The 27,226-nt window shown below is 38.7% G+C and overlaps 1 protein-coding gene across 5 annotated transcripts in view; it reads right to left on the bottom strand.

Annotated features, from left to right (window-relative positions):
- Positions 1 to 26,483, bottom strand: part of RNF157 (ring finger protein 157) — a 159,261-nt gene extending 132,778 nt beyond the window's left edge. For 2 of the 5 annotated variants that reach the window (XM_074224508.1, XM_074224510.1), the window contains exon 1: positions 26,138 to 26,481. In XM_074224508.1, the coding sequence (XP_074080609.1) occupies positions 26,138 to 26,225 (88 nt within the window). In that variant the 5' untranslated portion in view covers positions 26,226 to 26,481. Of the gene's footprint in view, positions 1 to 22,162; positions 25,767 to 26,137 lie in introns of those variants that run through there. The other 3 variants (XM_074224507.1, XM_074224506.1, XM_074224509.1) reach the window with 3 other exon arrangements.
- Positions 26,484 to 27,226: the final 743 nt, after the last annotated feature.

Raw genomic sequence — 27,226 nt, 5'->3', positions numbered from 1 at the left:
ATATATATTAAAGTTGCTCCAGTTAAAAAGCTTCTAGTTGGATCTTGGGATTGAGATAGATGATGGTCCACCAAGAGGTGAGCCCCTGCTCTTGGAGCCCTCTAAATGCTCCTTTAGTTAAGGGTACAAAACATTTACTTTGAAAAAAAATTAAAGGAGGCCTGATGATAGCTAGGAATAATGGAACAGAAACCCAGTTCTATTTTGTTGGTTTTCAGAACTTAGGGCCATGATTAAGAGCAATGGTGGGGAGGTATTTGTATTGTGCTGCTAGAGGTATAATTCTTAGACTGGCATAAGACAGATCAGAGTGAAAGCATTTGCCAAAAATGAATTTTTTTAAACAAGCAAGAAAGTCAGAGATTAGAAGATGATAAAATACTGTCGTAGTTCTGACAATAAACAAGGCCCACTAGCAACCTTAGTTGAGTGTCCCATGTTGACCCACTGAGCAGTTTCCAGGAAACCAAATTTGGGATCTGAGGGGAGTATGATATATACAGATGATGGATTTAGATATGCCCCCTTGACACAAATTTGTTGCCAGATACCACATATATTGGCGCTTTGCCCAGCACTGTAATAAGGCCTCTGATATGAGAGAGGAAACCATAAAAAGGCCAAGAGACTCCTGTAGCATCCAGACATCCCCGGAAGTCCTGTTTCCTATTAAATCAGGCTGTTGGGTGACATGGTTCTAGAAAAGGCAAATAAAAAGGAAGTCTTTTGCACAACATATCTCTCATGATAATAAACATATCATACCACCCTTAATTTGGCTGGTGTGTGTCCTTTGAAATAGGACAACTATTATTATTTTATTGTTATTATAATCTTAAAGAAACAGAAGTAGAACTTTTGATAATTAAGCAATCTTTTCTATTATCCATTAAAAAATAATTATATACTTCTCACCTCAAAATTTCTCTATATTCTCACTCACCCTTAATTCCTCCCTTCTACTTACAAAGAAGGATCTTCTCCACTCCAAGGAAAACTTCTCTCCCTGGATCCTATACCCTTTCTCACTATATTTAGAACCTTGCTCTATCAATTTTTCTGTTCTCCCTCAAATTTTCAATCTTTCCAACTACTGACTCCCCTTTGCCCATCTACATGCAAATTCAGGTCTCCCCTAGCATTTTTTAAAGTCTCCAAGTTCCCCCTCCTTATTTCCTTATTTCCATTCACCTTCTAATCTTCTATAAACTAGTTTCTGCTACTTTCACTATTTAAATAATTTTTTTCTAAGGGCACCAGTTTCCTAATCACTAAAATACAATGTCTTTTACTCAATTCCAGTTTTCTTTGGTAACTGAAAATTATTGGACAAAGCTTATCAATCCTATTCCTTTTACCTTGTTACTTGAAATTTGCTCTTCCCTTGTCTTTTGCAACATTATACTGGTCTAGAATTCATCCTATCTATTCCAATCATTCCTTCCCTAGATCTTCTTTCTTCTCTTGCCACTGTAAATTCAGCCCTCCTGAACTCAAAAAATTCACTCCTTATCCCTGTTTTTTTTTCTCCATCAGATCTTATCCACTTTCTTTATAGCCTAAACTTTCTCCAAAATCCTCCCCTCATTAGAATGTAAGCTCCTTGAGGACATGGACTGTCTTTTCAGAACTGTATCCCCAGTACTTACTACAGTACCTGATAGTAGACACTTAATAGAAGTTTACCAAATTAAAAATAATGATAAATTACATAACTGATGACATATCTACCTTTTACATGGCACTTTAGAATTTGAAAAATGCTTTATATATATGTTATTTCATATGCACCTCACAGCAATTTTGTGAGGTAGGTGCTTTTATTGCCTCCATTTAAGAGGAAAGTTAGCTGAAATTGATAGGTTAAGTGACTTGCCCAAGGTCAGAGAGTTAGTATCTGAGCCAGCACTCAAACTCATCTTCCTGACTCCAAGTCCATCACAAGAGTCAACTAATTGCCACCTATGACATAAATATATACAAATGTAAAAAAATGAAAGAAATCTGGGAAAATAAAAAATAATAAAAGAAAATTGGAAAATAAAATCACTTAGTGTGGCTTCATCACCAAAACGACATAATGCAAATAAAAACAAATGAAAGAAATCCTATGAAGCTTTTTCAAGCATAAGGATCTTAGTATTTGTATTTGTATTTTTAGTTTTTTGCAAGGTAATGGGGTTAAGTGGCTTGCCTAAGGCCACATAGCTAGGTAATTATTAAGTGTCTGAGGCCGAATTTGAACTCAGGTACTCCTGACTCTAGGGCCAATGCTCTATCCACTGCGCCACCTAGCTGCCCCCTGTATTTGTATTCTTAATTAGACAGTTTCTAAGGGACCAGTGTCAAAAATGAACATTTCAGAGTCATTGCCAAGAGAGTAGAATAAAGGCAGGGATTCAACTGCTCTTCCCAATTCCCTTCTAAACAACTTTAAAATAACACTCCCAAATATTCTGAAGCTGGAGAATTGACAAAATGATAACATAAGCAATTTTTCAGCCCAAGACAACTTAAAAGGTTGGAAAGGTCTAATTCACTGGGGTGAGAGTGAAGCACAGTCCAGGGCAGGCTGGACCAGAGTGTAGATGGCACTTGCGCAAGCCATCAACGCACCATGTCAGCAAGTCAGTGCAGGCCTTGGAGTCAATACCTCATCAGTAACCTCCAGAGTTCTCAGTCCACAGAAAGGAAGGGGAGAGGACAATTGGCCAGAAGGAGATAACAGGAAACACTTTGGTGGCACAAGAGTACAAGGATTTGTTGCAATGCCCATTCAGGGATCCAGATTGCAGGCCCAAGGCAATTTACAGTTGTAACAGAATAGGGACCCTGGTGCTTGTGGTCCCTGATAGACCAGAGCACTGACATGGGAAGCTGTGACCATACTTCTCCTTAGATCAAACAACCTTGAAAAACTGAAAACTTACAGGTCTCCATAACTAACTCTGAAAACAGCAGCATGAAAAATATGAAACTTGAGACAGTGGCCCTTCCCCTTCACCCAACTTACATAGAAGCTTAAAAATCAAGAAAAGTTGGAGGGGGCAGCTAGGTGGCACAGTGGATAGAGCACTGGAGTCAGGAGTACCTGAGTTCAAATCTGACCTCAGACACTTAATAATTACCTAGCTGTGTGACCTTGGGCAAGTCACTTAACCCCATTGCCAAAAAAAAGAAAAGAAAAGAAAAGAAAAGATGGAAAAAGGAGCACATAATAACAACAAAAGAACAAGATCATATCAAGTTACCATGGTAATAGGGAAGAGCAAAACAGAAACTCAAAAGAGGACAACATTGTCAAAATGGCTAAGTACAAAGGCAAAAAGGCAAAGGTGAATTGGTGTCTGGTCCAAAAAAGAATTCCTTGAAGAGTTCAAAAAGATTTCTAAATTCAAATAAAAGAGGTAGAGGAAAAATTGAGAAAAGAAATAAAAATGATATAAGAGAATTATGAAAAAATGAATTATTAAAGGAAGCACAAAAATAGAGGGGTAGGGAAATGTACAAAAATTTACATAGTAACTCCTTAAAAAGTAAATTGGTCAAATGTAAAAAGAAAGTACAAAAGCTTACTGAAGAAAATAATTTCTTAAAAATTAGAATTGTGGGGCAGCTAGGTGGCGCAGTGGATAAAGCACTGGCCCTGGAGTCAGGAGTACTTGGGTTCAAATCCGGTCTCAGACACTTAATAATTACCTAGCTGTGTGGCCTTGGACAAGCCACTTAACCCCATTTACCTTGAAAAAAAAAAACCCTAAAAAACCTAAAAAACCCTAAAAATTAGAATTGTTCTAAAAGATTTGTGATGAAAATATCATTCATATCCGGAGAAAAAACTATGGAGCCTGATTGCAGAACAAAGCATACATACTATTCTCACTTTTTAAAATTTCTATTATATTTTCTCTTTCTAAATAATGTTTTCCCCTTTAGTTCTAATTCTTTTTTCACCACATGACTAATACGTAATTATGTTAAACACAATTATACATGTACAACCTATATCAGATTGCCTGCTTCCATGGGGAGAGGGAGAGAAGGGAGGGTGGCAGAAAAAAAGTGAAACTCAAAAACTTACCAAAAGATGAATGTTGAACACTATCAGAAAAAATAAAATAACATAAAAAATAAGAATTGGGCAAGAGGAAGTCAACAATTCCATAAGACATTAAGAAACAAAACAAAATCAAAAGCATGAAAAAATAGGAAAAAAACTGAAAAATTTCATAGGAAAAACAACTGATCTGGAAAATATATCAAGGAGAGATCATTTAAGAATTACTAGATTGGGATGGCTAGGTGGTGCAGTGGATAAAGCACTGGAGTCAGAAGTACCTGAGTTCAAATCCTGTCTCAGACACTTAATAATTACCTAGCTTAGGAAAGCCACTGAAGCCCATTACCTTGCAAAAAAAAAAAAAAAAGAATTACTAGACTACCTGGAAAGCCATGATTTTAAAAAAAAAAAGAACCCAGACATCATATTTCAAGAAATTATTAAGGAAAACAGCCTGGATATCCTAGACCTAAAGGGTAAAATAGAAATTGAAAGCATAAATCAATAATGTCCTGAAAGAGATTCCAAAATGAAAGCTCACAGAAATAGAAATATTCTAGTCAAATTTCAGAGCCTCTGGGTCATGGAGAAAATAATTCAAGCAACCAAAAGGAAATAATTAATTCAAATATCATAGAATCAAACTTTGGATAACACAGGATTTAGAAGCTCCTAAAGGTTTGGAACATGATATTCCAGAGGGCAAAGAAGCTAGAATTACAACCAAGGATCGATCACCTACCTAGCAAAACTAAGTATAGTCTTTCAGGACAAAAAACGGACACTGATGAAATCAGGGACTTTTAAGCATTCCTGATGAAAAGACCTGAGCTAACCAGAAATTTTATTTTCAAATACAAGACTCAAAATAGGCACAAAAAAAAAAAAGGAAACAGGAAAAGTGAAATCATAAAGGATTCAATAAAGTAAAACTGTTTACATTCTTACTTGGGAAAATGAAACTTGTTCAAAGGATTGTACATAGACAGATAGCATGTATAAGTTGACTATGATGGGATGATATCCAAAAATATAAAATTAAAGGGTGACAAAGAGGGATCCCCTAGGAAATGAGGAAAGGAAATGGTAGAATGCAGTAAATTAATTTATTTTAAAAAAGTGTGAAAGCTTCTACAGTGGAGGGGAAGGGGTGGAATGAAGGTGGACAACACGTGAAACTTAATTCTCATTGGAACTGGATGAAAAAGGGAATAACATACATTTGGTGGAGTATATAGAAAACTATCTTACCCTATAGGGAAGTAAGAGAGGGGAGGGGGATAAGAGAAGGGCACAGTAATAATAGAAGGCAGGACAGACTGAGGGAGCTGGTGATCAGCAATAAAACACTTTTGAGGAAGGACAAGGTAAAAGATGGGGGGGAGAAACCAAAGAAAAATGGAAAGATAAATTTACCTCCAATGAAGAGGAAATTAAAGAAATTATTAGAAGTTATTCTGCCTAATTATGTGCCAAGAAACCTGACAATCTAAATGAAATGAATGAATATTTAAAAAAATATAAATTGACCAACTTTTACAGAACAGGAAATAAATACTTAAATAATCTCATCTTAGACAAAGAAATTGAACAAGCTATCAATGAACTCCCTAAGAAAAAAAAATTCCCAGGACCAAATGGCTTCACAAGAGAATTCTACCAAGCATTTAAAGAACAATTAATTACAATCATACATAAACCTTTCAGGCAAATAGTCAAAGAAGAAGGTCTACTAAATTCCTTTTATGACACAAACATGGTACCTAAACCAGGAAGAATTAAAAAAAAAAACCAAAGAAAATTACAGACCAATTTCCACAATGAATATTGAAGCAAAAGTTTTAAATAAAACACTAACAAGGAGACTACAGCAGTCTATCACAAAACTCATTCATTATGACCAGGTGAGAATTATACCAGGTATGCAGGGCTGGAAAACTAACAGCATTAATGAATATATCAAAAAAAAAAAATCTTGAGAAATTATATGATTATCTCATTAGATATGGAAAAGCTTTTGACAAAATACAACACTCATTCCTATTAAAAATCAGAAAGCATAAGAATAAAAGGAGTTTTCCTTAAAATAAATAGTATTTATCTAGATAGTATTTATCAACAAGCATTATCTGTAGTAGGGATAAGCTAGATACCTTCTCATTAAGACCAGGAGTGAAGCAAAGGTGCCCATTATCAACACTATTATTTAATATTGTACAAGAAATGCTAGCTATAGCAATAAGAGGGAGAAAAAAAAAGTTGAAGGAGTTAGAATAGACAATGAGGATACAAAGGCCTAACCCAAAGTTTTGGTTGTTGCCCTTCATGTCTAAGAGAAACAAAATGACAATACTGTGGCTGATCAGACCAATATAAGGTTGAAAGGCTCTATCACAGGTTGGCCACAAATAGTATATTGCTTCTTCTCACCTCCTTGTGAACATTTGTCTTGTGTGAGTTCTCTGCGAAACAGTCTTTTAAGCAAATGTACATTTGGCATTTGAACATCATGACCAGTTCATTGGAGTTGTGTTCTGCATTAAAGCTTTAATGCTTGAGCTTGACAACTCAAGAAAAGACCTCAGTATCCTGTACCTTATCCTGCCAGATGATCTTTAGAATCTTCCTAAAAGAATTCAAATGAAAGTCATTCAGTTTCTTGGAATGGTACTGGTTTGCTGTGTAGATTTCACAGATATAAAACAATGAGGTCAGCATGATAGCTTTGTGGACCTTCGAATTGGCAGGCATGCTTTCCCACACCTTCAGAGCCTCCCAAACACTGAGCTAGCTCTGCTAATAGATGTATCTCACTCATCATTTCACACTGTATGACAAAATAGTAATCATCAAAACGACTTGGTACTGGCTAAGAGAAAGAGTAGTGAATTAGTTGAAGAGATTGGGTACATAACACACAGTAGGTAATGACTACAGTAATTTAGTATTTGATAAATGCAGAGATCCCAGCTTTTATATGTGTATGTGTATGTGTATGTGTGTGTGTGTTGTGTGTGTTGTGTGTATACTGTGTGTGAGACCAACATCTCACACTATATACAAAAATAAGGTGAAAATTGGTTACATGACATAGACATAAAGGGTGACACCATAAGCAAACTAGGGTTAACCTGAAACAACTTACCTATAAGATCTAAGGATATGGAAGAATTTATGCCAAACAAGGGAGAGAAAGCATTATGAAATATAAAAACAGATAGTTTGACTTAATTAATTTTTTTTTTTAGTTTTTTGCAAGGCAAACGGGGTTAAGTGGCTTGCCCAAGGGCACACAGCTAGGTTAATTATTAAGTGTCTGAGACCAGATTTGAACCCAGGTACTCCTGACTCCAGGGCCGGTGCTTTATCCACTACACCACCTAGCCACCCCCTCACTTAATTAATTTTTAATTAAATTTAATTTAAATTTTTTCAAACAAAATCAATGCAGCCAAGACTAGAAGGAAAACAGAATTAAATTTTTATAGCAAATTTCTTTAATAAAAAATCTTATTTTGCAAATTTATAGGGAACAAAGTCAAATTTATAAGAATACAAATAATTCTCCAATTGATAAATGGTCAAAAGATATGAACAGGGAGCTTTCAGACAGAGAAATCAAAGCTATCTATAGTCATATGAAAAAATGCTCTAATTCACTATTGATTAAAGAAATATAAACTAAAACAATCCTGAGATACCACTTCATATCTATCAAATTGGCCAAAATGACAGAAAAGAAAAATGACAAATGTTGGAAGGTATGTGGGGAAAATGGGATGCTAAGCATTCTCAAGAGCAATTTGGAACAATTGAATAAAAAATTGTGAATGCCTTTTGACACAGACATACCCTTACTAGGTCTGTATTCCAAAGAGATCCCCACCCTCCCAAAAGGAAAAGAACCACTCTATTAAAAATAAATTTATAGAAGCTCTAATTGTGGTAGCAAAGAATTGGAAATTGAGGGGATGCTCATCAATTGGAGAATGCCTTGACAAGCTGAATTTGATTGTGATGGAATACTATTTATTTAAGAAATTAGGTGGCACAGTGAATAAAGCACCAATCCCTGGAGTCAGGAGGATCTGAGTTCAAATCTGGCCTCAGACACTTAATAATTACCTAGCTATGTGACCTTGGGCAAGTCACTTAACCCCATTGCCTTGCAAAAGAAAAAGAAAAAAGAAATTATGAGTAGGATGTTTTCAGAAACCTCTAGACAGACTTAACACAAACTGTTGCAAAGAGAAGTGAGCAGGAGAATTTAGGAACTCCAAATATTTAAAAATGAATGTTAAAATTGTTTTTACAAGTAACTAGAAAAACAAAAATGAAATAAAATGACAAACCTAATTTCTAAAAAAATGAATATTTCTTTTTGATGTCAATTTTTAGTTTAGCAAGTATATATCAATTACAAATTCCAGAATCCATTTTTAGTCATAATACCTTAACAACATCTACTGTTTTTATATTTTAGGCCTAATTGAACCAATCTATAACACTGACTTGCCAGACTAATGGCTATATAGGTGAGAAATTCAATTTTCACTTCATTTCAATTCAAATTTTACTAACTTAATGATATCTCTTTGAATTGGATTTGAAGATTTCTGCAAAGAGAAAGCTAGAAGAAATGATTCTTCAGATTGGTAATGAGAAAGGAAGGGTCACTTGTGGGATCACTTTCTGATTTCTAGTTGTTGGAGTCCCTCTCTTCCTCCTCTTTTCCCTTCCAGGATTTTGGTAGAATAGTGGTACATGAACCTGATGGGATACTTGCCTATTGGCCCTACCCAGCTTTCTACTCAGCTACAGAAAGAAAAAAATAGAGGGAAAGAAAGAGGTCTAACCTCTGGCTGGAGTCAAAGCACCAGTCCTCATTTATCCTATGAATCTTCTAATCAGGTCTACAAACACACACATACACGACTTTGTCATACTGGTTCTGTGTTCATTTATAAATGGAGAAAAGCTGGCAGCTGCCAAATCCAGGGCTGGTAAGATCAATGAGGGCAACAGAAAGAGATTTGGGAAGAGGTTCTTATCCTGTTAGAGAGACATAAAAAACATCCTAGCTTCACTTTAGGCCAAGGTGCCAAGGTTGAGTAGTATACCCTGATTCCATCTGGAAGTCCTATATGCAAGAAAAATGTATGAATATCATTTAAGATATCAAGTTAAGTCTCCCCTGCCCCCTAAAGAGAGGAGCCTATTAACATCTCCAGCATCTATATAACATTTGTTTCAAAAGCCATTTCCTACAAAGACTAGCATTTACAGTTAATATAGCTTTAAGAACTAATTTTAATATTTGGCAATTTTTTTAAAAAAATTATTTATTTAAGGCAATGGGGTTAAATGCTTGTCTAAGGTCATACAGTTAGGTAATTATTAAGTATCTGAGGTCACATTTGAACTCAGGTCCTCCTGACTCCAGGGCAATGCTCTATCCACTACACCACCTAGCTGACCCAATATTTGTTAATTTGGGAGGGGTTGTTTTTTTAGTTTTTTTTTCAAGGCAAATGTGCCACCTAGTTGCCCCCTATTTGTTAATTTTTTTTTAGGTTTTTGCAAGGCAAATGGGGTTAAGTGGCTTGCCCAAGGCCAAACAGCTAGGTAATTATTAAATGTCTGAGACCGGGATTTGAACCCAGGTACTCTTGACTCCAGGGCCGGTGCTTTATCCACTACGCCACCTAGCCGCCCCTGTCATTTCCTTCTAAAGCAAAAAGTGCAAAAGACTTGTATGAGCTAATGCAAAGTGAAATGAGCATAAACAGGAGAACCTTGTAAACAGTAATAGCAATTTTGAATGATAAGATCAACAGTGAATAACTTATTTATTCTCATCTACACAATAATCCAAGACAATCCTGAAAGATTTACTGTGAAAAATGTCCATCTCCAGAAAAAGAGAATCTGAGTGCCAATTGAAGCATTCTTTTTCTTTTCTGTCTTTATTTTTCTCGACTTTTTTGTCTTTGTATTCTTTCACTGCATAATTTACATGGAAATACATTTTACATGACTACGCATGTATGTCAAATTGCTTGCTTTCTCAGTGGGAGGAGAGAGAGAATTTGAAACTCAAATCTTGGGAAAAAAAGTTAAAATTGTTTTTACATGTAATTGGGGAAAATAAAATACTAAAAATTTTTAAAAGTCTGTACAGATTCCCAAGGTTTGCCAGTGCTTTTATTTTCCAATTATGTAGCTCAGTTTGGCAGTGTTCTTCTTTGTTCACATTGGGCACAAGTTTTATACTTCTTAGTGACATCTGTTGCCATCTTAAGTAAGTAAATTTTATTTCTTACTAGCTCCAGGGTCTTATCTTAATCCATATGAATGGAATCATCATGTAGCCACTTTCGAGAGCATTATTCTTTGTATAGCAGCAACTGCTTTCTCCTAACCATACATTAGTTCAATTCAGCATTACATTGCAGAGCGCTCTGCTATCAAAAAGTAAGTTGCCTTCTCTAGCATCATTTCTTTTTGCCTTGACTTGTATGATTTTTGTCAGTCTGATCTGCTCCATCTGTACATACTGCCAGTGTTGCACAAATAATTGGGGCAAAGAAAGTTGCTTCGTGGAAATGCTGCCTTGCCATCAGATGGTTAAACCCAGACTTTTGGTTACACTTCCATTTAGCTTTTATATCTGCTTTTGGTGCTTCTGTAACTTTATTGTCACATGACCTTTGAAACAAAGCATTTGCATCCATATTAGTCTTCCCTGGCCTGTGGTATATGCCGATTTCATGAGTAGGTTGTTGTCAGTCCACACTTGGGGTTTTGTTCTATAGTTCTTACCCTTTTCAGTGATAGTCTCCTCTAAAAAACCAGCATAACTTCATCAAGAATAGATCGTGCTACTGATGCTGAGTGAGATGAGCAGAACCAGAAGGACATTGTACACCCTAAAAGTGGGTGTGATGATCAACCTTAATGGACTTGCTCATTCCATCAGCGCAACAATCAGACACAATTTTGGGCTATCTGCAATATGTAGAGTACCATCTTTTTCCAGAGAAAGAATTATGTGGAGTTTGAACAAAGACCAAAGACTATTGCCTTTAATTAAAAAAAAATAGCCTGTTATCTTATTATGTAATTTTTCTATCTTTTATACTTTATCTTTTTCCTTAAGGATTTAATTTCTCTTTCATCACATTCAACTTAAATCAATGTATACCATGGAAACAATGTAAAGACTAACAGACTGCCTTCTGTGGGCGTAGGAGGAGGGAAGCGAGATTAGGTGAAAAATTGTAAAATTCAAAATAAATAAATTATAAAAAAATAGATCATGCTAAATTAACTTCACTTCCTTTTTTAGGATTACTAAACCAGTAGACAAGGGAAAGATATATAGTTTACCTAGATTTAAAAAAAACTTTTGTTAGAGCATCTCATGTTATTCTTGTGGAAAAGATGGAGAGATATAGACTAATCAATAATACAATCAGATGGATTTAGAACAAGTTGGCTGGCTTAACTCAAAGAGCAGTTGTTATTGGTATAGTGTCAGTGTGACCAAAGGATTTGGTGGAAGGGATCTGTGCTTGGCTCTTACTGGTTTTATTTTTTAGAACATTTAAAAAAAATTATTTAATGCAATGGGATTAAGAGTGACTTGCCCAAGGTCACACAGTTAGACAATTATTAAGTGTCTGAGGCTGGATTTGAACTCAGGTTCTCCTGACTCAATGGCCGGTGCTCTATCCCTTGTGCCACCTAGCTGCCCTGGCTCTTACTGTTTTAACACTTTTATCAACATTTTTGTTTATTCCTTATCTGAGGAATAAAGGCAGAGATGGTATAATCTTCAGATTTATAGATGACACAAAGCTGGCAAGGATAGATAACACAAAGATCCAAAGAATCCATTAAGGATCCAAAAGAACCTTGAACCCTAAAGCATTAGCAAATGCCTTATCTTAGGAAAACTCCTAGTATTCCAAGTATTTTACTGTTCAAAAGTTTCAGGTCATTCAAACAGCATTCTAGAGTGACCTCATGTGACTTTATACTACTATAAATTAAAACTCAGCAATCTTCCAAGCCTTTCATATTTCTTTTCAATATTTTAATAGTGTCTTTAGTATTGTAATATGCAGCTTATAATGTTAGGAGGCCTCTATGATCTTAAATACACAGAGTATAAATACACATTTTAATCACTTTAATATCCATCTCCTTAAGCAATCACTCTATGTAAAAATGTTCAACAAAGCTAGAAACCATGCAGAGGTGTGCTGCAGTAGCATAGGGAGAAAGTTATCTGCAGTGAATGCAAAATGATATAATTGCAACAGAAATAAACTTAAGATCATGAGAAACAATATCAATAAAGAGTACATAATACAGTATGCAGGAAATCAATGATTTTCATGCTCATAGCCACATAATTTTGGTTCCTTTTCAACATGATGTATTGATAAATTTCATTAGTAGAACATTTTACATAGTATTTTCAAGTTTGCGACACCTAGATTAAGGGAATTGAGAAATGTTTCTAAGAAGATTGAGAACAATAGGGCTTTTCCTGAAAACAAAATTTTTTAAAATCAGAAAGTACAAAACTCAGAAAACAAATTTGTAAGTGCATTTAAAAGGAGCTGGATTAGCAATAACACACACACACACTCACACACACACACACACACACACAGTCTCTCTCTCTCTCTCTCTCTCTCTCTCTCTCTCTCTCTCTCTCTCTCTCAAACGACAAAATAAAAACATTCCCAGAACTGGGAGATGAAACTCCCAAAAGAGACAAAACAAGAAAAAGACAAAAATTAAAAGACTATTTATCATGCCACAATAGAAAAAGTCAAAAAACACAAAAATATTAAAAAATAAATAGCTGATATATAAAATGGCAATAAAAGTAAATGAAACAATTTCTTCTGTCTAGCATTAAGAATAAAGCTTGAAGGGGCAGCTAGGTGGCTTAGTGGATAAACACCAGCCCTGGAGTCAGGAGTACCTGGGTTCAAATGCAGTCTCAGATACTTAATAATTACCTAGCTGTGTGGCCTTGGGCAAGCCACTTAACCCTGTTTGCCTTGCAAAAACCTAAAAAAAAAAAAAAAAAAAAAAAGAATAAAGCTTGAAAATTAAGACCATCACTAAAAATAATTTCAATTATGAAAGGATTAAAAGAACTTTTCAAATAATTAAACAGAAATCCCAATATCAAAAGAGAAGAAATGGTAAAAATAAAAAAAAGATCTTTCAAAAGTGAATTCTCAATGGAAAAATTCTGATTTCTAAACTTTTAAAGGCATCGAATGGGCTGCTTGTGATCCCTTTGCTAGGATAAAACCAGTTTGTAGAAATCTTGGGTTCAGTTCTCAGCTGCAGGAGGGCTAAATTGATTGAGTATCCCCAATAAAGGCAAACAACACACACACACACATATTTATATACAGTGTAAAAGGGAAGTAACCTCAGAGAGAAGGACACCTGGAAAGGCATGACTGATGAAAAGGCATGGAATTGAGAGATGGAATGTATTGTGCAGCAACATCAAGAATGCCTTTATTGCTAAATAGTAGAGCATTTAAAGTAGGGTTAAGTAAGAAGAGTTGGAAAGGTCTGCATAGGGGCAGACCTCTTTGATCCCTGCTTCTGTGGAGGTTGAAGCTGGTGAATCCCTTGAGCCACATTAGGGCTAAAGTTGAATGGGAGATCCATGCTAAGTCTCGTACTAATATGGTAAGCCTCAGAGAAGAGGAGCATTGGGAAGAGGGACCAGGCTGCCTAAGGCAAGATGAACCAACCCCAGCAGTAATTAGAACAGGTCAAAAGTTTCTGGAACAGTTGGTACTGAGATCCGACCCCTGAGTGATTGCTACATTTCTAGCCTGGGCATGACAGGTAGACTCAGTCTCAAAAGGAAAAAGTTAAAAGTGGGAATGGGTGTCACACATATAAACTAGCTGTGTGTGGTAAAGTGACACACGTGTAAAAAGAGTGTAAATGGAAGCCCCAGTTCTGTGGAGCACAGTAGAAAGTCCACGCTAGAAAAATGTTTCTGCTTAGATTAGCTATTGATTTTTTCAGAGACTTATCTTTGTTAGTTTGGGGACTCTGTGTACTTAACTATATCAATATTAATGTATATATTGATATTGGTGATAAGTATATAGATAGGTACATAGATTGTATATATATAGATATTTCATTCATTTTTTTTATTCAAATCTAATTCATGTGCATGGCTTGGCATCACCTCCAAGATGTCATGATCTTCTTTGAAAATGAAGGATAAATATCATATAGACATATGTCTATGTGATGTTTATATATACATATATACACAAACATGTATATGTGCATATATCTAAATACATATTTTGTGTTGTTCAGTTATCTCAGTCTTTTTTAACTTTTTATGATTCCATTTGGAATTTTCTGGGCAAAGATACTGAGATGGTTTGCCATTTCCTTCTTCAGTTTATTTTATAGATGAGGAAACATAGTGAACAGGGTTAACAGACTTGACTAGGGTTATACAGGTAATAAGTGTTCTAGGCCAATTTGAACTCAGAAGGATGAGTCTTCCTGACTTTGGGCTTGGTGTTGTACTTGCTGTGTCCCCTTGATACCCTACATATATATGGGGAGAAAGAAAGGCAGACAATGAAAGAGAGAGAAAGTTTATGAGGACAAGCACCCTAAAGGATTACACAGGGTCAAAGGTTAATTACACTTCTTTGAGGGTCACCTTTCAGCTTGCTACTTTTCCTTTATCGATTTTTAACTTGATAAACTGGAGAAAACTCTATTCCCATAAGTAATTAATCATTTCTTTCTATATTAAACTCAATATTTTAGGATTAAATCAATATTAATGAATGTTAATATGCAGTTATGAATTATGCAGCTTATTAGCAATAAGATCAATAATAGCCTAGACAAAAATATTTACAATGACTCTGAGAGTGATCAGGGCCAAAGTCACTTCAGACCATTTCTTTGTAAGACAGAAGAAGAGATAGAGATCAAACCCCCTTATTAATCTTGCTTCCTTTTTTATCCCTCTCCTCCACCACACAAATATATATCCCATTTAGTTAATTCAGGATTATAAAATCTCTTCACAAGTTAGAGGTTGCAGTAGTTTCACTTTATTGTTTCCAACTTATCTCTAGCCATGACTGGAAAACAATTTCTTCAGCTTCTTTTAAGCCATCATTCCTTTTTTTCCTTATTAAAGATTATATTTATTTTGAGTTTTACAAATTTCGCCCATCTTACTTCCCTCCCCCCCCACAGAAAGCAATTTGTCAGTCTTTACATTGTTTCCATGTTGTACACTGATCCAAACTGAGTGTGATCAGAGAGAAATCATATCCTTAAGGAAGAAACAAAAAGTATAAGGGGTAACAAGATCAGACAATAACATATGTTTTTTCCCCCCTAAATTAAAGGGAATAGTTCTTGAACTTTGTTCAAACTCCAGGGTTCTTTATCTGGATACAGATAGTATTCTCCATTGCATATATATATATATATATATATATATATATATATATATATATATATATATATACACAGAGAGAGAGAGAGAGAGAGAGAGAGAGAGATCACAGTTTGCTAAGCCATTCCCCAATTAAAGGATATTTACTTGATTTCCAATTCTTTGCCACCACAAAGAGGGCTGCTATGAATATTTTTGTACAAGTGATGTTTTTACCCTTTTTCATCATCTTCTCGGGGTACAGACCCAGTAGTGGTTATTGCTGGATCAAAGGGTATGCACATTTTTGTCGCCCTTTGGGCATATTTTCAAATTTCTCTCCAGAAAGGTTGGATGAGTTCACAGCTCCACCAACAGTGTTAAGCCATCATTCTTAACACTCTATAGTCTCACTCTTCATAAATTTACATTTTTTTAGTGTTTCTTCATAAAATAAACACAAAAACATTTCTTCTAAGAAAAAAAGTTTTTCCTGACTCATTTCTCTCAATCTCTCTTAATTCTTTTTTTTTCTAAAAAATTAACAAATGGGGGGCAGCTAAGGTGGCGTAGGGGTGGCGTAGTGGATAAAGCACCGGCCTTAGAGTCAGGAGTACCTGGGTTCAAATCCGGTCTCAGACACTTAATAATTACCTAGCTGTGTGGCCTTGGGCAAGACACTTAACCCCATTTGCCTTGCAAAAACCTAAAAAAAAAAAAAATTAACAAATAGGGGGCAATTAGGTGGCACATTTGCCTTGAAAAAAACTAACACCCCCCCCCCCAAAATTAACAAATATTGGGTCAGCTAGGTGGTGTAGTGAATAGAGCACTGCCCTGGAGTCAGGAGTACCTGAGTTCATATCCGGCCTCAGACACTTAATAATTACCTAGCTGTGTGGCCTTGGGCAAGCCACTTAATCCTGTTGCCTTGCAAAAACTAAAAAAAAAAAAAATCAGTCCTTTCTTACTCTGAATGAACATTTCACCAGATACGTAAAAATATGCCCAACCAAGAACAAGAAAGCTTCTAACATTGCTAAAATACTGTGGAAGAAACATGCCTCATCAGCATATGAATTCTCTGCCAGGATTCATTCTGTCCGAGGTAAAGATTTTAAAAGTAAGCTAACCAATGAAATATTATCATTTGGCAGCAATCAAGAAGTCTAGAAACCATATCTTACCATCCAGAGGAGACCCACAGCCTGTGTGTTTCAATCACACACTGATGAACACATAAAGAAGTCTAAAACTAGAACAAAATTCTCAGTAGAGTCAACATGTGACATTTCTACTACATGCAGTCAACTCCACCAGGAATGATTCCATAGGCTTTTTACCACACATTCTTATGCTTGGGTGAGGGTCACACCTATCTAATGACTTATACTTTCTGGAGTTTAGAAGAATGAAGATGATATACTACCCAAATCAAGAACATCTCTCAGCTGAGAAAGAAGATGAAAGAAGTTTATCTACTAACCATAACTTCAGATCAAAATAGCTCTAATGGAAACAAACACCAATTTAATGCCCAAATCTGTTGGTCTATCAAGACCTCCAAGAAAGAAAAATTTCATTGAGAAAATATGGAAATCAAGGAGAAAAGAAGTTATAAAATCAATAAAAACTAAACCATACAAGGATACTGAAAAACCGAATAACCTGTTTGCAAAATAACTTCAGAAATATAAATGGAGGACCCTATAAAATACAATTGCCTACAAGCTGTTACAACAACAAAAAAAAGTTAGTTGGACATTCTAATGAGCAGGTGAAAAAAATAAATGCCTCACTCACCAGACTGGGGAAAGGAGACCACCTATCAGTTATATAAAAACTATCTGAAACAGAGACTAGCTCTGAAAGTGAAACTTCTAGTAAAGGAGATACCATGTACCCTTACTCAACATCCTTATTTCAAACTAAAGGGACCCCTAGTTCAAAAAGAACAAGATGACTGAACCCAAAGGCAATTCTTTACTTGCTTAAAACTTTAGCCAAATATAAAGGAGGGATTGGCAAACTGCAGCCCGTAGGCTCAATGCAGTCCACCATCTGTTTGGGTTAAACAACAACACAAAAAGATTATTTGCTTGAGTTCTATGGATGTACATGCACACAAAGGACATGCATGCAACATGTCCTGTGTGTAATTTAGATATTTAGTCAATTAAGCATTGTGAGATTTTTTTATTATGCTATGTTTATTCCATGTAATTTATTTTTAATGTTATTTTCAGTTCCAAACTTTCTCTCTCCCTTCAGCCCCTCCCCTCCCCTCCCAATTGAAAAGGCAATTAACACTTACATCTTCCACACAAATGTATGATGTATATAAATCATGGTTAGCTAGGTGGTACAGGGAATAGAGTACAGGGCCTGGAGTCAAGAAGGCTTATCTCCTTGAACTTAAATCTGTCTTTAGACGCTTCCTAGCTGTGGGACCTTGGGCAAGTCACTTAATCCTTTTGCCTTAGTTTCTTAGTAAAATGAGCTGAAAAAGGAAATGCCGAACTACTTTAGTATCTTTACCTAGAAAACCCTAAGTGGAATCATGAAAAATTGGACATGACTGAAAATAACTGAACAATAACAATCATATATATGTAGTCACTCAAAACATATTTCTACATTACCCTTGCAGGAAGGTGGGGGAAGTGGGAGGAGAAACAAAAAAAATAAACAAAGTGGGAATAATATGCTTCCATATTTTCATATTCAGAGTTTATCACTTTTCTCATCATGAGTCCTCTGGATTTGTTAAGGATCACTGTATTGATTAGAGTAGCTAAGTCTTTCATAGCTGATTATTGTTGCGATGCTGTGACTATAAACATAGTTCTCCCAATTCTGATTATTTTATCTTGTATCAACTCATATAAGGCTTCCCAGGTTTTTCTGAAACCATTCTTCGTCATTTCTTCCAAAACCAACAGCATTCCATCACAGTCATATACTTCAACTTAAGTCATTCCCAAATTGAAGGGTAGCCCCTCATTTCCCAGTTCTTTATCACCACAAAAAGAACTGTTATAAATAAATATAAGTCCTTTTCTTTTTCTTTGGTCTCTTTGAGGGTAGTAGTAGTAGTAGTAGTAGTAGTAGTAGTAGTAGTAGTAGTAGTAGTATTGAGTAGTAGCAGTATTGTTGGGTCCAAGGATATGTTGCATGTATTGTTAATGGTATACCTGTTGCATTTGTTCCATGAACCATGGAATGATTACCTGGGACACTAGGAAAATTACCTTTATTATTTCAGAGTACTGGTATTTATTTTGATGCTTATGTTTTATAATTGAAGAGTTCAAGTATACCCTAGTTCATTTTTTTACAGGGGACTTCAAAATTCCTAACCAGAGGGAGGAATGTAATTCTAGCTTTTTGGGCTCCCTGCCCAGATAGAGTTGCTATGGAGACAGGAGGCTCAAGCAATTCTTTTCCAGAATTCATTAGTTTGGAGATATTTCTTTGAACCTGGTTTTAGAGGCTTCAGGGAAGAAAGAGAAAGCAAGAGGAGTTCATTCTTCATCTTGTCACTTGCAAGAGGAAGTACCACAGGTGGGTAGAGTTATGTCTGATTTCTACACACTCTTTGCCCAGCCTCACTCCTCCAGGGCTCTGGCAGGATGCAAGAGCAGGACAGAGGTCCTCAAAACTGATGGAATACCACACTTAATATTTGGCCCTAACTTGCTGCTGGATCAGTTGGAGAAGGAAGAGGTAAGGAAAAAGAGTTCTAACTCCTGGCTTCAATCAAAGCATCCAGTGCTCATTTGTGCTATTTACCTGCTGTTCATGCTTTCTTCAAAACACACACACACACACACACACACACACTCTTGAGGCCTGTGTCTGATTATAAACAAGGAAATTTTAGTGGCCACCAAAGCTTTGTCTGGTGTGAATAGTCATAGAGTTAGCATACAACAAAGATCCATAAGAAGTATTAATCCCTTTAGCAAGATAAGAGATACATAACTGCTTCAGAGCAGGCTAACTGCTTCCTGAGGAAGGAGCAGATAATGATCTCATTTGGAATTCAAACATGCAAGACACACTTTGTTTCACATATCATGGAATGATTACCTGGGACACTAGGACAATCACCTTTATTTTAATATCATATTCCTAGGCAAGCACCAGTTCCTATCCCATGTATGTACATCATAGAACTAAGTTGAAGTCTTACGTCCTTAAATCTTGTATAAAATTAGTACCTTATACTCTCTGATAACAAAAGTTAAGTAGCCTCAAAGGTACAGAGAGAAAAAGTACTACCTTTCCTTAAGCTGAGAATTAAAAACATTTTAATTGTCCTTGTTATCTAGTCTCAAGTTCTTGCTAGGTAGAAATAACATGATCTGACAATATTTTATTATATGGATTCTCTTATCAAAGTGCAACATGCCTGGATAAAAGGATCTTCCTCAGTAAAGCCTTGACTTTGTTAAAGTTCATATAAGCACTTAGAAACAGAGGAACCAATGTACCTAAGTGATAAAATAAAACAAAGCTATAACAATATCAATAGGCTTCGTGGTCAAAAATAAAGAGAGCCACAGTCAACTAGCATAATGCTATAATCTGCTTTCTGTATTATCCTAAAAATGCTAAAGAAACTAGCTCCCCCATCCCTTCTGTTTTTTCAAAAATTATTTTCATGCATATCTTAAACTTAAAAAATGTACAAAACTTAAAAATGTATATAAGTAAATATGTCTATTTAAATTTAATTTAAACTACTTCACTGCCAAATTCTCCCTACTGCAGCTGCCTTTAAAAATATTTTTATAGTTAAAGATCTTAGATTTATGCATTGAGCTTTATTTAGTCTTTCTCCTGAGCGCCAATCTGCATCCTTGTTGTTGCTGTTGTTCAGTCATTTCAGTCATGTCCAAATCTTCATGACCCTATTTAAGGTTTTCCTGGCAAAGATACTGGAATGATTTTCCATTTTCTTCTCCAGCTCATTTAACAGATGACGAATCTGAAGCAAACAGGGTTAAGTGACTTACCCAGGGTCTCTAGATTGGAACTCAGGAAGTCCTCCTGACTTCAGGCCCAGCACTCTATCCAAACCACCTGCCTACTACACATTTCTAAGCAGAAGTTCAGTAGCCATCTCAAACTTAAACTTAAACCTTCTCCCACAAAATCTACTTCTCTATTACTGTTGAAGGTACCAACATTCTCCCAGTCACCCAAATTTTAACCTTTGTGTCCACCTTGAGACCTCACTCTCACTCTGCAAGTCTCTTCTTCATTCACACAGCCACCACCCAGTACAGGCCCTCATCACTTGTTACCTAAGCAACCATAATGGCCTTCTAGTTGATCTCCTTGGGCCTCTCCCTTCTCCAATCCATCCTCCACATGGCTGCCTAAGCAATTTTCCTAAAGAGCATACCTAAAGAGTCATCCCTCTCCAAAATAAACTCCAGTGACTCCCCATTACTTAGAATGTCAAACAAACTCCTTTGTCTGACATTTAAAACTCTTAACAGTTTGGTCTGTTTCTTCCTTTGTAGTATTCTTATATATTATGGACCTCTATAGTCCAGTCACACTAGTTCTCTTGCTATTCCTCACACAGGACACTCTATCTCTCCTCTCCCTGGTATCTGTGCATTGGCTATCCTCCTGGCCTGCAATCCTTTCTTGCCTTTTACAATCTGGAAATACCAGTCAACTTAAAAAAAGTTCACCCATTCTACCATCAGTTATAGAATGAGAAGACATCATTAGCACTCCAGGTTAGATTTCTCAACAAGCCAAAATGCCTCTTAGTTTTGCTTGAATTCAGTCACAGATTTTTACCATTTCCCAAGTACTACATGATTCATTAATTTCATTTCCTTCATTTAACAAACATCTGTTTCAGCCATCAATGGGCAATAATAGATTGTGATGAAGTTCAACTAAAGATGAAACTTCTCTAAAATTTTGTAAAGACCAATTAAAAGTCATGCAGGGGGCAAAAGGGTAGACCATAGAGTCGCTCTAATCAGCAAAAGCTAAGCAATGAGTTTAATTACCAGGCCTAAAATAGACATGAATGTATGCACACTTTTTTTTCTTCTGAGTACACACTGAGTACACAGTACTTTTGTCTACTTGACACAAGAAATTTAGCTTTATAAGTCTTACTTCTATACATAATTATAGTTACTTGTCTAATTACACAGTCTTCTCTCAAATGAGTCCTGCAATTAAGTAAACCCCAAAAGGTTGAGACTTAGAGGTAAAACCAAACAAGTCTGGTAGAAGTGGCATACAATAAGGTCACCACCACATACACTAAACTACTTTTCCCCTAAAAAGTACTGAAACTGTCTTTGAGGTTTAATTGCCCAAGGAACTAAATAAGCCTTCAAGTATTGACACAGCTTCCTGGTAGCTTAAGTAACAAAAGCTAGGGCAGAAGTCAGGTGTTTCTTAGTGGTCTGACACAGTTTTGACCATAGTATGGTCAATGTAGAGGCCAGGATCCTGCACCCAGAGGAATTAATGCTATATCTTTCCACACTATAGTTAAACAAACTTCTTTTTGCTAACTGCTAGGTAGTCTCTGAGGATCTCACTTCATTCTGAATCTCAACTTGAACCATCAAACTGACCTGAGCAGGCATCTGGCACTAGCAGAAGAATGACTCAGAGGAAGGAGAGCCATGGGTGATTAGAGGCCCTTCTACCAAAGCCCTGCAGCCTGTGGCTTCCCTGGTATAGGCCCTGCCTCTAGTTGTGCTGGCCATATTCCACGAGGCCTACCCCCAATAACCTGGGGGGAAATTAGAGAACATTAGAGGAATTCAGCAATTAGAGACAAACATAAATGAGCTATGAATCATTAAGAATTATTCCCTGAAGATGATACATAGTTGAATTTGCCCCCCCCCCTTTTTTTTTGGTATTTGGGAGTGATAATGAAATCTAGACACAAATGCTGTAGTAAGACTAGACTTTCCCTAAAGACTAGAATTTAGGGTCTGTGTAAGAACCATGCTGAATGAGTGGCTGGGGACTTGTATAGTAATTGGGAGGCCACTGGGAACTGTGCCACATGTATTCTATTGGAAGTCTATGGTGCAAGGCACTGGGAGACACTTGAAAAAAAATAATGCTTAATCTTCCTCTGAATCTCAAGGACCTTTTCAAAATTGGGGATAGGGGCAAATGTGCTAACTACATCAAAGCTAGTTAACTAAAGTCTGGGGGTGGTTATATCGGTTTAAAAGGAAAGACAACTTTGTTCTAGTTTCTTGTGAAATCTAACTCCCTTTCTCCTTGGGAAGTCAAATGACGAATGAGTAAGATACCCCTGCTCAGTAAATCCTGGTACAGTCCCTGGATACACTTTTTCCACTCTTGTAAAAATGGTAACTGCTTGCACATAGCAACTAGAGGACATGTGCTGGCCTAAAGGAGTTTCTGACTGTCTTATTTGATTTGCATTTTTCTCTGAGGAATCCTACCCTTGATAGTGGTTAGTTCAGACATCAATAGTTTCTGGTTCTTTTAATAAGAGCTAATTATTGAAAAAATATATTTGTTCATTCATTCATTCATTGATTCTTCTGCCAAAAAGAAAGAGAGAATGGAGCACAAACCCTGATATGAGTGGCTAGAATCTCTTGAGGTAGTCCGAGTCATCCTGTGTAGCTATTCCTAATCTCGCCAATGTGGTAGAACATACAGAAGCAATCAGTCCATGGTACTGAAGCCCCAGGAGAACAATACACTTGGCCCAAAAGAGGAGAAATGGTGCCCATTGTAACATGCAAGCTCTTGCAAGTAGGGGTCTGCAGCCTGTCACATCTGGCCCACATCATTTATTGACTTGTTCTTAAAGAACAAAGATTTGGTATCCTACTACCCCTCTGGCTTGTGGACTAGGAGATGTTGTAGGGGAGAAGGGTGATGGTGAGGATAAGAGTTATAGGAAGAGCACCTATTTAAGCATACTGGAAGATCTTTTAAGGGAGCAGGGACGTCATTTGGCTTACTTGGCACCTGAGGTATAAAAGGTTCAGTCAATGGGCAGTTAGTGTCAGAGGTTTTAGTTGAATACCCACCGAACTGCAGGAATATCTTTCTGATCTAGTGTGTGGTCATTTTTATGGAGAATGTAAATGTATGGGGTGTATGGTAAGGGTAGGGGAAGGAGGAACAGCCATTTTCTCTGAATTATCTTCTTTTTAAGTTTAGAATTATATACTTTGTTATTAGTAAAGTCACTTTTATTGCATTTTATGGCCCACAGGTCAATCATTATATTTTTTATCATTATATTCTAATGCTGAAGCTGAATCTCTGCACTAGTCTCTTATGGGCCTGGTCCAAAATAACAGTGAGTTTTTGTATTGACTGACAAACTGTAAGAGTGTAATGGTTTACTGGCTACCTTAACGTAATGATACTGACTCTTGATATGGATTAGTGATAGTGCCAAAATTATCCTAAATTTTGGTGCTGATATTCTTGGTGTTTCTTTTGCCATTATCACATCAAGAGTGATTTAGTATTACCTTCCACATGGACCAGATCCAGGACTGTCTTAAAGAGGGGATTTTGCTCTCCCTCATACTATATTACTTTTTCAAGTGGTCATTACGTTGCTGGCAATCTTTCTATTATTTTTTTCTTTTCCTCTCTGAGGCTTTGCATCCCTGAGTTTTCAATAAAAGTTTTATGATCATTTAAGTGATGGAAGCTCTCCAGGAATAATTTTAGGATCCTGCCACCAAAGGGGTAAGATGAGGTAGGAGTAAAAATCTAAAATTTCTGTCACATAGCCTAAGTTAGCTTTTCCCTAAGAGGTAACAAAACTGTCCCCAATACTTAATTGGCCTTTGGCTCTAGTCACTGACATAATTTCCTAGTGGGCTAGTTAAAAAGTCAGAGGAGAAATCACAAGCTCTGCCCTCAGACTCACCACACACTTCTAACTAGTGCACCTGTGTGACTAACACAGAGGAAGAAAACCATTGCACTCACATGAACTGATGCTATATCACTGCAATATACATCTTTTTCATGCTCTAGCTAAGTACACTTCCTATTATAAAAAGTTAGTATGTCTATGAATGATTCTTTTTATTCTACTCCTAAACCAGAACCATCAACTATCCTGAGTCCTGGTGCATAAAATGTAAAACATTATATTCTATATATTACTGCTCCAACATTAACATTTATACTTATAATGTTCAAGACCTGTGTACTCAGAAACTATTTTAACTCCTAAATGATAACAAAAATAGTTTACATATATGTTCTGCTTTCAAAGCCTCATACTGATGCAGATAAAAATATATCATTTAATCTGCCCATGTGTAACTCAGTGAATGACTATTGCCTTGAAGTATCAACACTTAATATTAAACAAATCAGTTTAGTCATGGAAGTGAATTGAAAAAAAAAATTCACAGGTGTTTCAACACACACTAAATCCAGCTGTACTATCTAAAGAAAAAGATGAACCTTTAAATTTTCCAGAAGCCACCTTTCTTCATAAAAGAAGCAATTAGCCAGAAGTTTGTTAATGTGTCATTGACCTACAATTCCACCTTGACAAAAACAGCTCTCTGCTAACAATATTCATCTCTGCAAAGATTTTCTGGCACAAAGGCAGAGAGCATTAGAGCTTTGCCAAGACTCTCCACAGGGATGCAGGTTCATTGTCTGGTCCCCTGCCCTCACCAGGCAGAAATTGAACATATTGCTGAGAGACTGGCTTTTCCGTGTCTTTAATTTAATATGTCTCTATTCAACCGAAAGGGGGAACATCTTGGACTATGGCTAGCACTAAGAGTCCCAGCTAGTCTGAAGCCGATAGAAAAGTGGTAGCAATCCTGGTCCTTGATTATGGGGGCCCTGAGCCAGTCAAGCGTTGCTCTTGCCCATCTACACTTCAAGAAGTCACTTGTATCTCTAGGATCCCTTCAGGCCTGTGTCTCCTGCACTTAAAATATCGTCAAGTGATTCACTAACTCGTGGAATCAACGTAGTACTTGAATTTGTACAGTTTGCATGCTTAGTGGTCACTCCCTCCTCACTCCAGGAGGTGACCACAGCAGGTGAGGCCGGGCATGTGGCTGTGATGTCCGCTGAGAACACAGATCTTTCCAGGAACGAAGACTTCAGCTTGCGTCTCCTAACCCACCATCTCTTGGAAGTGCTTGGGCTTGCAAACCGTGTCCATCTCTCTCCTCGGGCAGGGTTTTGGACGCTGGGCCACCTCAGTCGTGGCCGAGGAGCCTGGATGGACGCTGCCTCGCGCGGCGGCGGGCAGCCGCGGTCCAGGCGGGGCCCGTCCTGGGTGGATCCGTCGGCAGGAGAGGAGGGGGCCTGGGCGCGGGGAGCCGCAGGCAGGGGGCCGCCCCCTCCCCGGCCGCAGTGTGTGCGCCTCCGGCCCCCGCAGCAGTCACTCGGGCCGGGCCGGCCCCGGCCGCCCCTCCCGGAGCCCGGCCCCCACGTCGGCAGCGCGGCGGGCAGCCCCGAGGCCCCCTCCCCGCGCCCCCTCCTCGCCGCCGCGGCCCGCAGAGGTCACGCCCGGCCCCGCCCGGCCCCCGCGGCTCGCCCCGCGCTCTCACCGGACTTGGGCGGGTAGCGGTACACGGAATTGGACGGGATGTCCACCTCCTCCACGCCGGCGTGCTGCCTGCTGGTCAGGGCCCCCATGGCCGCGGGCGCCTCCGCCGGGGCCCCGGCCCCGACCCCCGGCCCCGGAGCCCGCCCGCCCTCAGCCCGGGCCCCGCACGCAGAGCCCGGGGCGCTGCCGGGAGCTGCGGCTCTGGCGGCTGGGGGCGCCCCGGGCACCTCGCACCATCCTCCGCCCGGCACCGCGGAGGGGCCTCGGGAGGGAAGGGGGCGCCGCCGCCGCCGCCACGGCCGGGCTCGGCGTGATGTCAGCGGCTGCTTGCGCGGAGAGGACCGCGGCGGCTCCGACCAATGGCTGGCCGGGGAGGGAGCGCCCCGACCCCGGCAGCCAATGGGAGGGCGGATGCGGCGGGGGAGCCGGCGGCGCGTGCCACCGGCGGGGAGTCTCCGTCCCCCCCCCCCGGGGCGGGGGGCCTGGGAGGTCCTCGGGGCGCGCGTGGAGGGGGAGGACCGGGTGGGGGGCAGGTGGGAGGAGGGGCGGGGCGGCACAGGTGAGGGCGGCGGCACGCGCGGCCGGGATGCGGGCGCGTGGGAGAGCGGAGCCGGGCCTCCGGGGCCGGGGGCGCCGCGGACACGAGGGAGCTGGGCGGACGTGGCCCCTCCGCAGCCGGGACCCGGGCCCCCCGCACCGACCCGGCCCCGGGCCCGCGTGCCAGCGCAGCCCCGCAGGAAAAGCGCCACTCTTCCTTTGGCCGCTTCCCCGGCAGCTGCCCGGGCTCCATGAGTCCGCAGTTTCCCGAGCGGACCTGGGGGAGCCGCGCTGGAGAGAAGCAAGTGGGCACAAGCCTGCCCCGTGCCCGCCTGGTGGTGCAGGAGTGCCACAGCTCTAATCACCTCATTCTCTAGGGCCTTAATCGCAGGACCGCAAAGCGCCTCTCCCAGGAGCAGGGAATAGTCATTATTTCATGTTTGTGAGAGACTTGAGAAATGGAAAACAGGCATCATTACTGGCCTACAGCACCCTTTATCCCAGAGATGCCCCCCACAGCTGGAGCACATCTAGGGGAAGATCAGTTCAGGAT

Source organism: Macrotis lagotis, chromosome 2, assembly GCF_037893015.1.
Source record: "Macrotis lagotis isolate mMagLag1 chromosome 2, bilby.v1.9.chrom.fasta, whole genome shotgun sequence".
Classification (NCBI taxonomy): Eukaryota; Metazoa; Chordata; class Mammalia; order Peramelemorphia; family Peramelidae; genus Macrotis; species Macrotis lagotis.
The sequence above is the reverse complement of the archived record's forward strand: the minus strand, read 5'-3'. Positions and strand labels throughout refer to the sequence as shown.